General features: G+C 34.7%; 2 protein-coding genes across 2 annotated transcripts; one reads left to right on the top strand and one right to left on the bottom strand.

Moving 5' to 3' along the window:
* Positions 1–256: 256 nt before the first annotated feature.
* Positions 257–4,203, bottom strand: LOC733000 (SCF apoptosis response protein; the record flags this gene model as incomplete). Its single annotated transcript, NM_001046996.1, is given in 3 exon segments — positions 257–1,244; positions 2,924–3,045; positions 3,869–4,203. Coding segments are annotated over 3 exon segments (492 nt in total).
* Positions 4,204–5,517: 1,314 nt separating this feature from the next.
* Positions 5,518–15,891, top strand: LOC101737819 (protein LTV1 homolog). Its single transcript, XM_021347962.3, has 11 exons — positions 5,518–5,721; positions 5,924–6,082; positions 7,030–7,149; positions 7,654–7,822; positions 8,784–8,897; positions 9,456–9,559; positions 9,951–10,094; positions 11,828–11,985; positions 12,754–12,901; positions 14,402–14,589; positions 15,695–15,891. Exons 1-11 carry the CDS (start codon positions 5,719–5,721, stop codon positions 15,870–15,872), a joined length of 1,485 nt encoding a protein of 494 aa, XP_021203637.1. The 5' UTR covers positions 5,518–5,718; the 3' UTR covers positions 15,873–15,891.
* Positions 15,892–16,230: the final 339 nt, after the last annotated feature.

Raw genomic sequence — 16,230 nt, 5'->3', positions numbered from 1 at the left:
TTCAATGTTGTTTTATTAATTTCCTATTTTTTACATTACACATTACTTCCGGGCAGTGTCGATCCAATTTTCCGTAAACTTTAGGCACGAGATCGAAATGTCAGCTGTCTACTTAGGACATTTTTTAAACGAGAATTCTCAATTGTGATAGAAATGAGCACAATGGTAAAATCAAGTTGGTATAAGGCAACACTTTACTAAATAATTCGCAAAGGCAAAGGATTCTTTTCCTGACAAAATAAAATAAACAAATTAAATTAGAAATATATTTATTTACATTTTTAATAAAAACAAATAAATATGCGTGTAGTAAACAATTTGATCACAGTTTTATTTACGGTTCTGTAATGTATCTTTGCTACACTTTTTTAAGGTTTTCAAATAATTCTTTTCTTGATTTTACAAAAATAGTTTGTATTTATTAGCATTAATTAACCATAATGTTAATTAAATCTTACATACTTTAAATTTTATTCAATTAATTGTAAATTCTTTTTGAAGTTTACTTCGATTCAATTATAAATTGGATTTTCTAAATTATTGTAAGTCATATATGAAAAATGTAAGAATCATCATTTCTGATTTGCCGATTGATTTGGAGTTAAGTTTAACTTTGAATATACCTATCATTTAAACAATTTTGTCACATGAAAATAAGAAAATCCAATCATTTTTCATCAATTCGTGAAAGAACAACAAACACTCAAACATTTTAAAATCGTTCAAAATTCACTAATAACATTAGCTCCATTTTTTTAATAACATATAAACATAAAAATTAAATTAACAAGAATAACATTTTTTATTTCATATAATTTTTTTTGACCGTTGTTCATTCGCATACTTCAATACAACAAGGTCAATGACTGCAGTTCTGAATGTTTTCTCATCGAGTGAAAAGCAACGTCTGCTATGCACCAAACAGACAATAATAAGTGTTCATATCGATTCACAAGCTCCCAAAGTCCTCAAGCCGAAACCACAAGTGTCCACTCTAAGCCCGCCATCAATCCCCACAGATTGGTGCAACAAACTTAACACCGGTAAGCAAGTTTCATAAGTCCACTTTAGCACCTATGTTACTGAGGGGTATCGCTTGCAACTCAGTCCTCAGGCACAAGAACTCGCCTGCCACACACATTATAGCTCCACAGGCTATGTTCAACGTCCACCACGAGAAAGTTGTCGGGAAACTTCCGTTGTAATACCAGCATGCGATCAAATGAAGTCCGTGGTATGTGCAACTGAAAAGATAATATACTATTTAAGTTCAGATATGCTTTAGTTTTATTATATTCAGTGGTTGAAGTATCTCCCAGCTGTTCAAAAGCATCAGTATTTGAAGTCTCACTTGTACCGTGTTCCATCCATTGTGACACCCTTCAAACCAGAAAAGATGGTGGCTTCATGCCCAATATAGACCTAATAATAGTATCTTACTTTGCGGGCTCACGATATGCCCTATTAATAGTAAAAATGTAAGAATGTAAATTTTATAGTACAGTACATATTTTACATTCATGCTCCTTTTGATCAGAGAGAACCTGATCAAAATCATCAATGAGTTTTTTTATCAATGCATTGCAACACTGCCATGTCACAGTCGATATTGTCAATAAATGCCCCAGTATAGAGGTTGGCTTTGCGAAGATTTAATTGAAATTTTAAATTAAAAACATACCGATGTTCATTTTATATATGAGTATAATAATAATGTAATGGTATAAAACAATATCAAGATAATTTTCCTATGAAATTATGTTGTATTAATAAACTGTGTAATGTTCAAAGATAGTTGGCATTGATAAATTTTTTTTAAGTGCTTTGATAAACCATCAAATAACTAATAGTAATTTATTAATTTTTATCACAGATAGGGAGACCTACTCGAGGCTTGCCTGGTGTTCTGAGGTGTTCTTGCGGCGATGTCATTGCTTTATACATAAATGATAAGCAATAAACATATTCGTTGTGCAAAAAAAATAAATATTTCTAGGTCTATTAAAATCATTTCAATCCTACAGCTAGATTCGTTAAAATAGATTTTTTTTCAGGTATTTCAACTTAAAATTAGTCTACTGTAAAGTTCACGCATTGTCGCTCAGTCACGTTTGCCTTTCAAGCGTCGATATCATGTGGCTAATTCAGTTAGGAGAATATTGTGCCGAGCACTTGTTCCGCACATCTTGAGGTTCAGTTTTCTTGTAAACACTAGACATTATTTATTTATCATATATTTTGTTTTATGTATGTGATACAGTATTATCATTTTCACAAGAACATGTATGTGTTCATAATTGAAATCTGGTGAAAGAGGGAAGCTCAATAAAGTATTTATAAGCAGTATACATACAGATAGTGTCCCAGGTCCACAGTGACTACATTCCATCAATTGAACCTGTATACAGACTATGACAATAAAGACATGGTAATCAAAAGCAGCTTTGCTATAACTGCTCCATAATTTCTGATATTTTCCAATCCTGGCGGCGGGGCAACGCAAAGCTGCCTCCGCCTAAAATATGTCTTGACAGATCCTGTAGATTCACTCTCAGTGTTTTGCAAGCACAGCCGCAAGACAGCATTCTCCTTGTGTTGTAAAGGAGAGTTCGACGAATGAACTAACCCATAGACACAACCCACTGACTTTCCCACTGAATATTCTCAGTGGGAACTGATTCTGATCTGGTGGTAGTTTCAGCAAAACACTGCTCTTTGCTAAGGTTAACATTAGCAAATTCTCTCAGGCAGTGAGCTCACCTACCCATCTGCACATGGCTGGAATAGTCCCATAGGCTCCCAGTGAATGCATAGTGGCAAAAAAAAGGTTATAAAATATAAAAAAATATTAGGAAAGTTTTCAAATCAATTAAAATGACTAAATATTTTCTTTGCTTTTATCATATCCATAATAATGTCTTACCTAAAATCCAAGCACAGCTTTGTTCGTCCAACAATCATCCATAATGCAAAGGCACCGATGACTGCATTGAAAACAAACGCTAATATCACTGCCCTTCCTTCGTTATCTACTATGTGTAGCTCCTGAAAATAACATAACAATTTTTATGAAAATGCAATCAATTGATAGACCAGGTTTTTGCATTAAGCATCTATTTACATCTTCTCTCTTTGTTAATCGATTTCTATATAATTTTCATGTGTTTGTATTTCATTTGATATTGCTTACCAGTAAATTATAGCATATACCAGCTTATGTTAAGAAGTTATATAAATGAGCCTCTGGTAATCTCTGAATGAGTTTAAGAATGATAAGGTAGTTGTTAAGAGGATAATGCTAATATGATGAGAATATTCTTTAATAATCTCTAATAATCTTTACTGGTGGTAGGACCACTAGGGAGTCAGCACGGATAGGTACCACCGTCCTGCCTATTTCTGCCGTGAAGCAGTAATGCGTTTCGGTTTGAAGGGTGGAGTAGCCGTTGTAACTATACTGAGACTTTAGAACTTTTACCTCAAGGTGGGTGGCGCGTCTACGTTGTAGATGTCTATGGGCTCCAGTAACAACTTAACACCAGGTGGGCTGTGAGCTCGTCCACCCATCTAAGCAATAAAAAAGAAAAAAAAATTATAGGCCAGATTACGCACCTATATTCCGTAATTACCTGGTCATAATCACTGTAGGAACCTTTAATGTTAATTCTAGTATTATTTTTACCTAACTTGATAATTTAGCAAATAAAATTTTTTGAAGGAAAATATTTTAGGCTACCAAATCATTCATTGTTTAAGCTAGGAACATACTAACGTACGAAATAAACCGTAACGTAGAGATTTACGTACATTTATTAGTTGAATCTTGACTACTTTTGTCATGCTACCTTTTGTTTGGTAATGTACTTACATGGTATTCAAATAAATGATCCAAAGTTCTCGTGGAGCCGGTCAAGTCCTGCATGATGGCCACGAGCAGACTAAGAGACAGGTACATTACAGACTGCATTGCCACTATTTGAAATATTATCAAACAAGGGTCCCATTGCGTATAGCGGAATGAGCCACTGAACTTTTTAATTTTCGACATCGTAACAACGCACTGTTTAGGTCGGCAGAAAATTTAAAGATCTCTGTATACGTTGAGGACGTTTAATTGTAGGCATATGGTATTTTTATGACGAAATTAATGTTATAAACTAATATTAAAAAGTCACTGTTTTATCAGCTGGCTTGGACCTTAGGGTCCTTAGGTGTATTATTTATAGATCTGTGACTGTCACTATGTTAACACAGATAACAAATATGCTGTCACTGTCTTGCTTAATCTATTTCTAAAGTCGAAGGTTTTTTTGCAATGTGATGACATTCCGTAAAATTTCTTAATTTTTCACTTAATTGCATCTGTTAAACACGGTCTACACAAATAAATATGACTTTTTGGCGGGAACGCGAGGAGTGAAGTTATGCGATTTGTTTTATTTTGTCTATTTAGTGTTTCTTCACGTTTAAATGTGTAATAACGGTGGTTTATTAACTATTTAATATCTGTGAAAGTGAAGTGATAATATAGTATGAAATAAAAATTTTTGATAAATTTTATGACCTGGCAACTAAGACTTTTAAGTCATGTCTTTTAATTTAATTTATTTTCTTATTTTTATGAAAAATTATAATATGGAGTGAAATGAAATTTAATGAAAGAAAATTATTAACTTGAGACACTAATAAACTGGGATGAAATTAAATGAAATGAAATGAGATGATATTATATGGAATGAAATATAATCTCAATAAAATGTTGGTCATTTACTGAAAGTTTCCAATGGACTTTTTGGAAAATCCCGAGAAGTAACTTTCAGCAACTTTGTTTCATTTTCCCACATTGGTGCACTTTCACAGATACTAAATAGTTAATAAACCACCGTTATTACACATTTAAAGCTGAAGAAACACTAATTAGACAAAAAAAAACAAAATCACACAACTACACTCCTCGCGTTCCCGCCAAAAGTCTCGTATGTTTTTTTTAGGGATTTTATAACTTGGTAACTAAGACCTTTAAGTCATGTCTTATTTTAATTTATTTTCTTATTTTTATGAAAAATGATAATATGGAGTGTAATGAAATGAAATGAAGATGATTAATTTGAGATATTAATCAACTGTTATGAAATTAAATGAAATGAGATGATATGGGATGAAACATAATCTCAGTAAAGTGGTGGTTATTTATTGAGATTTTTTTCAGTGGGCTTTTTGGAGGATCCCGATAAGTTATGTCTAGTGGCTTTGTTTCATTTTCCCACATTTGTGCACTTTCACAGATATTAAACAGTTAATAAACCACCGTTATTACACATTTAAACCTGAAGAAACACTAAATAGACAAAATGTGGCAAAATGAAACAAAGCCGCTGGACATAACTTATCGGGATCCTCCAAAAAGTCCTCTGAAAAAATCTTAGTAAATGACCACCATTTTACTAATATCATATCATTTCATTTAATTTCATCCCAGTTGATTAATGTCTCAAATTAAACATTTTCTTTCATTTAATTTAATTTCACTCCATATTATCATTTTGCTTAAAAATAAAATATAAATTAAAATGAGATACGACTTAAAGGTCTTTGTTACCAGGTCATAAAATACCTTTAAAAAAAATAAAAAAAATAACACATGTTCTTGTTTTCGTTCAGTGGATTATACACATGATATTATTGCTTAAACATTACATATAACTGTGCAATACAAAAATGGTAATTATAATACACTAACAAAAAAAAGATAAATATGAAATACGACTAGAGTTTTTACCTCAAAATCTGAGTATTCAAATTAACCTTTTCAAAACTAGAAAAACGATCTTTGGAGATTCACTTTTATATTTTATAACAACTTTTCAAATAGCGAGTCTTAGAGACAAAATAGAAATAAATGTAAAACCTTACCTTGTTCCAGCCTAAAACAAAAAAGAAATTCATAGATAAAAAGAAAGCGGTGACGTTTAACCTAGTACACAGATCTCAAAGAGATCCTCTGGCCGCCGACGAAACAGCCCCGCAGCGAGTATTAGTGCCCGTAAACACAATCATCCCACCTACAAAGGATAAAGATACAGTAAGTAAAAATACTCTCCAACTACAAGCTATCTGTTACACACTACAATAGAAGCCATGTATCCTTACTTCCTATCCTTACTTTCCAATCCTCGCCATTTTTGAAAAAGGTAGCTTACTTAATTCTCCCATCACTGAGAATGGAAGTTTTCTAACACCTTACTGACTTGTGTAAAGATAATATTATTTTCGCAAGAAGTACTATGCAGAAGCTAGAGATTTGTATTATAGTTTGTATTTTGTCAAAGTTCATACCTATATTGTTAAGAATGGGTTTCTGTTTACAAGAAGTGTGGCTATGGTAGTTTTCCTATTACAGCACAAGAGAGCATTATGCGGCATAATGCTCAACATTGAATGTTCCCACTACAGCAATGCTTCGCACAATCGAGCACTCTCAAAAGTACTGCTCTCGCGTGATACTCGCAATCGATACCGACTCAGTGACAGAAAAAGGACAAGTGTTTTTTTCTTTAAGTTGGCATTGATCGAAATTTTGTTTATATTATCGTTAGTAATATTATTTAATGTTGAAAAAAATTGTAAGGCTTTCGTTTCGTCGTAGTTTCTTAGAAATAATCAATGTTAATTAAAACTGTGCTAACTTAGCGCACTCTGCTGATGCATTTGAAAACTAATTCACGTTCCAATTAAGCTTCAGCATAATTCGGCATTGTGCGTCACTGAGTCGCATTATGCTCTGTAATTGGAAAACTACCTATTTCCACTCTCAGTTTCATCCACATGGGCGTAGTAAATGAGTCGTATAACTTAAATTTTTGATTTAAATTAAACCCATAAGCTATTAAATTCACTTCCTGAATCAAAGTATTATGGCAGTGATAATCATGTGTGGTCAAGTGGTATATGAAAAAGGACAATGCCCTTCAATGCCCGTTGCTTAGATATATTGAAGAACTCTTTTAAATGATTTTTATTTTATTTTAGGAATACACACCTGAACAACGCAAAGAGGAACAAAGGAAATACGGTATATATTACGACGATGACTACAATTATTTGCAGCATCTCAAAGACACAAAAGAGGTTACACTTGTGTTGCAGCCTGTGAGTTTTTTTTAATTCTTTCTACGTAGTTATGGTTGTTGAACTTGTATGAAGAACTTTTTTCAATAGAAAAACTGTTAACGACTTGCAGGATTTGACCACTGAGTCGCATCACTCCATATATATACACCAAAAGATTTATTCTTTAGTTCATGATAACTTAAAAAAAAAACGAATATCATACAAGATTATTCATTATTAAGAACTATATTTTTATTTGATTTACTTACTGATTGCATGGTTCTCCCAAATATTCAGAATGTAGTTTCAACTGTCTAGTAGCAAGTCGGGATTGGCTTGTATCAATGTAACTCTGTTGATTAACAACACTCAACACGCATTCTTATCTTCTGTACACAACATTAAGTAGAGAAAAATTAAGAAAATAATTGTTTAGTGTGTAATACATAAAGTCAGTCCGTATCGGGTATCCAATGACCTCTTCGTACGGTGCACTGTTATATGTTTCGCATGTTTGCACTAACAATAATTTTTACAATACAGAAAACTCCACATAAGAAGAAGCCAACGGAATCAACAAAAACTGATGAAATCATCGATGAAGATGAAGAGCCGTCCATTCCAGTCACAGAACGTCTGATGCTGCCCAGTTCGGTGTTCGCTTCTGAATTTGAAGAGGATGTTGGTTTACTCAATAAAGCTGCTCCACAGGGTCAGTTTTTTGTTTAATTGATTCGATTACTGAACGGTCGAAGGATCAGTTGAACGGTCTCTTCGTTCTTTTGTCGACAATTTTATCTTATACCTTTAAACGAGCAATTCTTGTATATCTATACTAGCGACCCGCCCTCGCTTCGCTTCGGAAACATTAAAACACACATGAAACCAAAAAAATTAAATATTTTTTTTTTAAAAAAAAGTAGCCTATGTTCATCAGGGACAATGTCGGCTTCTAATGGAAAAATAATTTTTCAAATCGGTCCAGTAGTTTCGGAGCCTATTCGAAACAAACAAACAAACAAATCTTTCCTCTTTATAATATTAGTATAGATATAATCTGAATCTTGGAAACGGCTCCAACGATTTTCATAAAATTTAGTATACAGGGGATTTCAGGGGCAGTAAATCGATCTAGCTACGATTTATTTTCAGAAAATGTTGTTTTTTTCGTGTTTTCAATAATCAGCTTTATCAATAATCAACTTTATGACTCTACCCGACATCTATTGGTGAATAATAATACTATTTTTCTTAATTGAGAGAAACTAACTGCTTTAAAGACACAACAAGATGGCGTTATAAACAAAATTACCGAGTAAAGCTCGGTCATCATCTAGTATGTATAATATGAGAACGGTCGGTTCGTTCCTTGTCGTCTCATTTGTGTCTGTCTTTAAGGAAGTCGAACAATGTACTGCCTGCCGCTAGTCACGTACGCCCTCGTTCCATTTCTTTTCTAATTCTTGTCAAGTCTCTGTCTTAGTCTGTGTCTATGTCTAGTCGTTGTAGTTCTTATGTCCTTGTCAAAGAGGTTGTACGCCACGACAACTACTTATAAGTATTGCATTATACTAACAAATGTGATTGTTTTTAAATGCCCAAAACGAACAGTAACTCTATAAAAAAAATCGAGTAATCTATAATTTTTTAATAAATTATTAAAACATTTGCAGGTTTACGCCTCGATCTGGATCCGGAAGTAGTGGCCGCTTTGGATGAAGATTTTGATTTTGATGATCCTGAAAATGAACTGGAAGACAACTTCATCGAATTGGCTATGGGAGACGGTGAGGGCTATAAACAATTATAAACGTTAATAAAAATTTTATTTTTGGAAATTTCATAATTCGCGTACAATAGCACGGAAAAAAGAGAATGATAAATCTAAGACATTTTAAAATTCAAAATTAATGTTTTTTCCACAACTATAACAATAAATAAGATTTTATACCAATTTGTTGGGTTGCCAACACCACCTATGGTGATAAATAATTATTTGAGTGGGTTGTGACGGAAGTGTGAAAGCTTAGTGTAATATCTTGCAAATAATAAATAAAATATCTGTGTAGTGGTAATAGAAGTGAAACCTTCTTTAAACGAGGCTTGTGGGGACTATTTAACGGTAGGCAGCAAGCTTGGCTCTGCACCTGGCATTCTGAAGTTCATTGGCGACGGTAACCAGTCACCATCAGGTTGGCCGTATGCCCGTCTGCCTACAAGGGCAATGCAAACCTTCAGAAATATCCTATCTCGTACTCTGGCAGTTTAAGATATTCTTCTGTTTTTTTGTTCTATTTTCGAGTTTTGTTTGATTGAGTCTCAAATTCCATTGGAACCAATTCCAGATGATGAAGAAGCATATGATGAAGATGAAGGTTCATCGGGTGATGATAACTCTGAGAAAGCGTTCTCTTCAGACTTTGAATCAAATGATGAAAGCGATTCGCAGGTTTGTTTTGACAAAAACAAGAATTTTTTTGGTACAATATTGACTGGTGATAGGAGGTGTTTGACCGAACGGAAAGGTCACTCCCCCTTCCCACGGTTTTGCTCTCTACCTCTCTCTCTCTCTTACTCCCTCCCCCAACCTCTACCTCTCTCTCTCTTTCTCTCTCTCTCTCTTTCTCTCTCTCTCTCTTTCTCGCTCCCTCCTACCCCCCTCTCTACTTCCCCCTCTCTCTCTCTCCCCTAACCCCTCTCTCCCCCCCCTCTCTACTCTCTCTCTCTTTCTCTCATATTCTCTACTATTAACCGGCCGGAGCTGGTCGTATTTACTGTCTCTGGTAACAGTCAACAAGTGTTCACTATCAAAAACTAATTAATTATTTAATGGTTGACAGGATGAAGACAACCGCGGCAGGATGCCGACGTGGGCGCCGCCGGACAAGGACGACACCAAGTCGCGGTTCTCACAGTACTCGATGTCGTCCAGCATTATAAGGCGTAACCAGGGCTTGGAGCTACTGGACAACAGATTCGAAAAGGTAATAACTTTATTTTTATTTTTTTTATTGCCTTATTATTATTACTAGTGGTCTCACAGTAGTCGAAATTCGACTATAATTAATTGAAATTATAAGTTTGAACATTATTATTGTTCTATTGTCAAAGACTTATACTTCTATGATCACAGATTTCGCCAAAACTACACTATAGACAAATAATATTAACGATAAACAATATTAACCTTTTTTTTAAGAGATTTTATGACCTCGTAACTGAGGCCTTTAAGTCATGTCTTATTTTAATTTATATTCATATTTTTATGAAAAATGATATTATGGAGTGAAATGAAATGAAGACAATTAATTTGAGACATTAATCAACTGGGATGAAATTAAATGAAATGATATGGGATGAAATATAATCTCAGTAAAATGTTGGTCATTTACTAAGATTTTTTCAGTGGACTTTTTGGAGGATCCCGAGAAGTTACGTCCAGCGGCTTTATTTCATTTTTCCACATTTGTGCACTTTCACAGATATTAAACAGTTAATAAACCACCATTATTACATATTTAAACCTGAAGAAACACTAAATAGACAAAATAAAACAAATCACACAACTTCACTCCTCGCGTTCCCGCCAAAAAGTCCAATATTAACCTATTCTCAGTTTGACCACAGACTGCAATAACAGACAATAAAAGTTTGACAATAAACAAAGAGTTTATATGTGTGTATGTGTCAAATACATGTTTTTTGGGTGTAATGTTTTTTTATTGATTTAATGTATTATTAATGCATTACTTAAAAAAATATTAGCATTGTGCACTCCTTCTCTATATTCTATAAGTGTGAGAAATTTCATAATCCTCCGTTCGCGCAATTTTGATAAAAAGGGGTACCAAGTTTTTGCTTCACGTAATATTATTATTATTAAAACTTGTATGTAAATATTGGTGAATGTAATTAAGAAATATATTTCGGTGAAAATTGTCAATTGTATATTCCTGTAATGGCAATACAGTATGCCAACGTAGCGCTGATCTGATGACAACAGAACCCTTGAACGAGAATGTGAAATTGGTTATTTTTTGTATAGAATAGTGTGCTTAGTTTGCCTGCGTTTTCCGCTAGGGGCGCTGTTCCAACTTCATACAAATTTGAGTTAACTTTTACGCTATCGAAAACGTTAAAAAAATCGGACTAAGCACACGTTTTAAAAAAAAAATCAGCCAACCCTAATTATCTAAATAAAACAAATCTTAAGGTTTATGTGTTTGGGTGTTTCGTTATTCAATCATGCAAGAATGAAATCTCACATAAAGATAGTTTATAACCTGAATTAACAGAGTACTTTATGATGTGGATGATATGAGGAAGGGGTGGGCATAATTACTGCAATAAATAAACTGGTGATCTTAAATTCTAAACTGTAATAATAATAATTGAAAATTGTTAACGAATTATTACGACGAGCTCACAGCCCACCTGGTGTTAAGTGATTACTGGAGCCCATAGACATCTACAACGTAAATGCGCCACCCATCTTGAAATTCAAGTTCTTAGGTCTCAGAATAGTTACAACAGCTGCCCCACCCTTCAAACCAAAACGCATTACTGCTTCACGGCAGAAATGGGCTGGGTGGTGGTGCCCACCCGCGCGGACTCACAAGAGGTGCCACCACCAGTACAGATAACAGTGAATGAAACCGCGGGACAAAAAGATGTCTATTACTGAACTTGACTTACGGTTATATGTGCCTCCGCCTAGATGTACGCCGAGTACGACGACACAGAGCTGGGTGCCCTCGACCTGGACGAGATCGAGGGTCACATGCCGGAGACGCACGCCATGCTGCTGCAGGCCGCCCAGGAGTTCGAGGCCTCGCAGAGGAAGTACAAGCTCGACAAGGAAACCGAAATGAGGAGGTATGGTCCCGCATATTCAGTATATATAAAGGTTTTTTTTAAACACGCTTTATGTATCTATATATTTATAAAACTAGCTGACCTGGCAGACTTTGTAGTGCCTCAATCGATAAATAAAAGACCTAAATTTTTGTATAAAATAAACTTAAAACAAACAAAAGGAATCCGTCCGACGGGGGACACATCAAACGAAAAACAAAATTGTTATTTTTATTTAATTCCGAGCACTTTTTAAACCTTCTCTGGACTGCCACAAATAATTCAAGACCAAAATTAGCCAAATCGGTCCAGCCGTTCTCGAGTTTTAGCGAGACTAACGAACAGCAATTCATTTTTATATATTTGTATAAATATAAATAAAATAATTCTGTGCAAAGATATTCTTGAAAGTAATTTTTGATCATCTTCAACACGACCGATTAACTTGACAATTTTCACCAAGTTGCAATGCCGATAATATTATTTTACTTTTATTTAAAATTATTTAGTCTATAGTCTAATACTAGGTGCACTAATATAAAAAATGATGTAATTTTTTGTTTTGAGTTATCTACGGTATGTTATGGTATTTAAATTATTTTGTTTTTAAACTATATGTTATATTATTTTGTATTTTAATTATAAATAAATTGCCCTTGATTTTGGTTATGTGTTGAGGTTGGTTGATGTTTGTAGAACTGCAATTGGTGATGCCCGAGGGCACAATGGCGGGTGTGGAGGTCGCGTTCAGAAACTAGCGAACTCAGGATATTGTTTCAACTTTTCCAGGTTACAACGTCTTCAGGAAATCGAAGAAGAATCTGAAGAAGATGTCGTCACCGTGGAAGTTGAGCCCAAGGAGAGATGGGACTGCGAGACAATCCTCAGCACCTACTCCAACTTGTACAACCATCCGAAACTCATAGAGGAACCTAAGGTATGTCTACCAATTTGTTGGAGGTACGTCATTGAATTCAGCGATGACCTTAACCACAATGAGAATTTGCCTGTCGCGTAGGTCACCGGTGTCCTACGCGGCGCATTGAAGAACTGAGGCGCCGGAATATCTAGTAGACTCTGGGAAAGACGAATCCTAAGATGCTGAGAATAAATCTATTTCTAAGAGACCTGAAAAGACTGAAACATACATTAAAAAATCTAATCGCTTAGTAATAGAAATCGATAGAATTACTGCAGTGCACCGCGTAGGGCACCAGTGACCTACGTGGCAGTCATAGAAATAATATACATATTTTATATACAAATATTATTAATATATTATTATTATTAATATTAACACTTTATTTCAGTTTTTTTTTTTTTTTTAAACCATAACATTTTGTTAGTAATAATTACTTATAATCTATGTAAAAAAAAAAAAAATTCATTATATACATTCATATCATTATATACATTTTATACCATTATATATTTTTTTTCTCCTTCCAAGTGCCTACTGCAAAGGTTATTGATCAGCAGTCCCTCGATCTTGCTCGATATGATTCTTAAAAATATTTCTTAAACAATATTTGGTGCCTGTTGAGTGACCGATTCGTGGGTTCTTATTTATAATTCAGTTTACTAGTGGTCGCCCAGTCGTCAAAATTCAACCATAATTAATTGAAATTATAAGTTTAAACATTATTAAGGTTCTATTGTCAAATACTTGTACTTCTACAATCACAGATTTCGCCAAAGTTACACTACAGACAAATAATACTAAAGACAAACAATATTAATTTATTCTCAATTTCACCACAGATTTTTGTAATAAACAAAAAAGTATATATGCTTGTATGTGTCAAATACGTGGTTGTGTGTGTAATGTTTTTTTTATTGTGAATCAATGTATTTTTTATGCATAAATTTAAAAAAAAATGCATTCTGTCTGCTTAGTGCGAGTTTTTTTACGTTCTCGATAGCGTAAAAGTTAACTCATATTTGTGTGGAATGGGTTCGTTTGCGTACGTTTGCCGCTAGGGGCGCTGTTCTAACTGCATACAAAATTGGGTTAACTTTTACGCTATCGAGAACGTTAAAAAACTCGCACTAAGCACTCTGCATAGTCCGCTCTAACATGAGCCGTGTTATCTGTGGCGTTACTTGTCATGGATAACAAGGTATTTGAAACAGACAAGTGAATAACGCGCCAAAGATATTACCACATTTTTCAGACAATTACATTCGGTTAGTCAGTCAACCGAGCAATTTCACCTGCTCAGTTGAAAATCTTCCCTTTGAAGATTCCCCCGAAAGTCTTCTTATGTTACTAGGTAGCCGAATTGAAATCCTACTGGGCTTTCAATGAAGTGAAGTGAAGCACTCCTCTATATTCTCTATAAGCGTGGGAAATGTCATATTCCACCGACGGCGCTATTTTTGTAAAAGCGGGAACAAAGTTTTGCTCCACGTATTAATATATAGATATATATTGCAGAAACCGAAGAGGATCGTGATAGATCCAAAAACTGGTATACCTAAGGATGTGCTCGGCACCGACGGTGGGAGGCTGACGGTGAAGGCGCTGGCCAGGTTCAACGCCATTAGCGAGGCCGCACCGCACGCCGCCGACGCCGCCAGCCGCGCCGACACGCTGCTGTCCACGCTCAGCGCGCTCTCCATAAGGTGGGGGCGGCAGCAACCCAGGGTCTCGCTTCGAACCTCGCTGGAAAACGTATAGAAACGCCCAGGAAACCGCGTGCGCAGCTCGCTTCAGAATGATACTTTCAAGCAGACTTCAACATCGTTTCGGCTGTTTGACGATAGATGGCGTTACTCGTGCCGCTATAGTAGTACTTAGAACGAACTCTATTCTGGTGGTTCTCACTAGCCCGGTGACATGCTGATATGGTCTCTCTAGACCAAAATAGTAGGGAAAAAATATCGAACCATTCCTAAATCGATCTTTTCATTTAGTACTATTTTCCCATAAGGGGCCATCCATAAAGTACGTCACACGTTAATGGGGAGGGGGGGTATCACCGAAGTGTGACATCGTGTGACAAGGGGCATGGGGGGTCAATACTTTTGTGACGTCACATGTTAAAATTTAAAATACTAAAACGCAGTTTGTATGTGAATTAAAAATTTTTAAAATTTACAAACTTGATCTATATTTATTAATAATTTAGCATTCTCGCTATGCGATAATCTCTCATGCAACGTCATTTAACTTCTAGAGCGGCGTTGTAATGCAAGTGAGACACTCAAATTAGGATGTTCCTGACGTTCAAATTCAGAACGAAAATGAAGTGCCTGATTTACCAGTAATAGCTGATATAAAAGAGTGGATCCAAAGTCCATGGACACTCGATAATTAAGTTTTTTATCTTTAATTAATATAATTAATCGTTTATTATTTTCTAACTAGTCGTTTGTTTTTTCGGTTTTATGAAATGTTGGACTTTATGTTGATTTTATTAGATTATTATTTAATAAAAATAAATAAAAAATGAAAATAGCTGTTTTCTCTCGATTATTTTTAAATACATACATAAATTAAAAAAATGTGTGACGTCACATCAGGAGGGGGGGTTATAAAAATGTGTCAACCTGTGACAAGGAGGGGGGGAGGGGTTCAAAAGTCCTAAAATTCGTGTGACGTACTTTATGGATGGCCCCTAACTGGAATAGCCTCAGACTACCAGCGAATGGATAGGAACACAAAGTACTATTTAATCTCTACTGATTAAAAAAAATCATATTTAAAAAAACTTTTAACATTTCCCAGGCCCACAGACGAAAGTGTTGAAGAAAAGAGAGAACGAAAACGTTTATTGAAAGAATACAGACGAGAGAGGAGAATCGAGAAGAAAGCTAATAAAGAAGCTTTCAAGGAAGAGAAGAAACGGCAAGAGAAGATCATGATGAACAACAAGAATAATGTGCAAGGGAACAGAATATTGTAGGAGTAATAAATATTGTTTAATGTATAACCGGATTATTATTTATTATTTGTCGTACAAGGACTAGAGAGCTCTGCGGCTTGAGCTAACAGTAGCTATTACTCACAGGAGTATATATCTATATATTAATACGTGAAGCAAAAACTTTGTGCCCATTTTAACGAAAATTGCGCGGACGGAGGAGTATGGAATTTCCCACACTTATAGAAAATATAGACGAGTGCAGAAAGCTAATATTTTTTTAAAATTAATAATACATTAAAACAATAAAAAAGAACATTACACACACTACCATGTATTTGACATACACACACATATATATTATTTATACTCTTTGGTTATTGTCAAACTTTTGTTATTG

Source organism: Bombyx mori, chromosome 20 (assembly GCF_030269925.1).
Source record: "Bombyx mori chromosome 20, ASM3026992v2".
Lineage (NCBI taxonomy): Eukaryota > Metazoa > Arthropoda > Insecta > Lepidoptera > Bombycidae > Bombyx > Bombyx mori.
The sequence above is the reverse complement of the archived record's forward strand: the minus strand, read 5'-3'. Positions and strand labels throughout refer to the sequence as shown.

Excerpts from the sequence above, each read along its gene's own strand:
- LOC101737819 (XM_021347962.3), top strand. Across the intron at positions 8,898-9,455 it reads CGAATTGGCTATGGGAGACG|ATGATGAAGAAGCATATGAT; the intron begins GTGAGGGCTATA and ends AACCAATTCCAG. Across the intron at positions 11,986-12,753 it reads AAGGAAACCGAAATGAGGAG|GTTACAACGTCTTCAGGAAA; the intron begins GTATGGTCCCGC and ends CAACTTTTCCAG.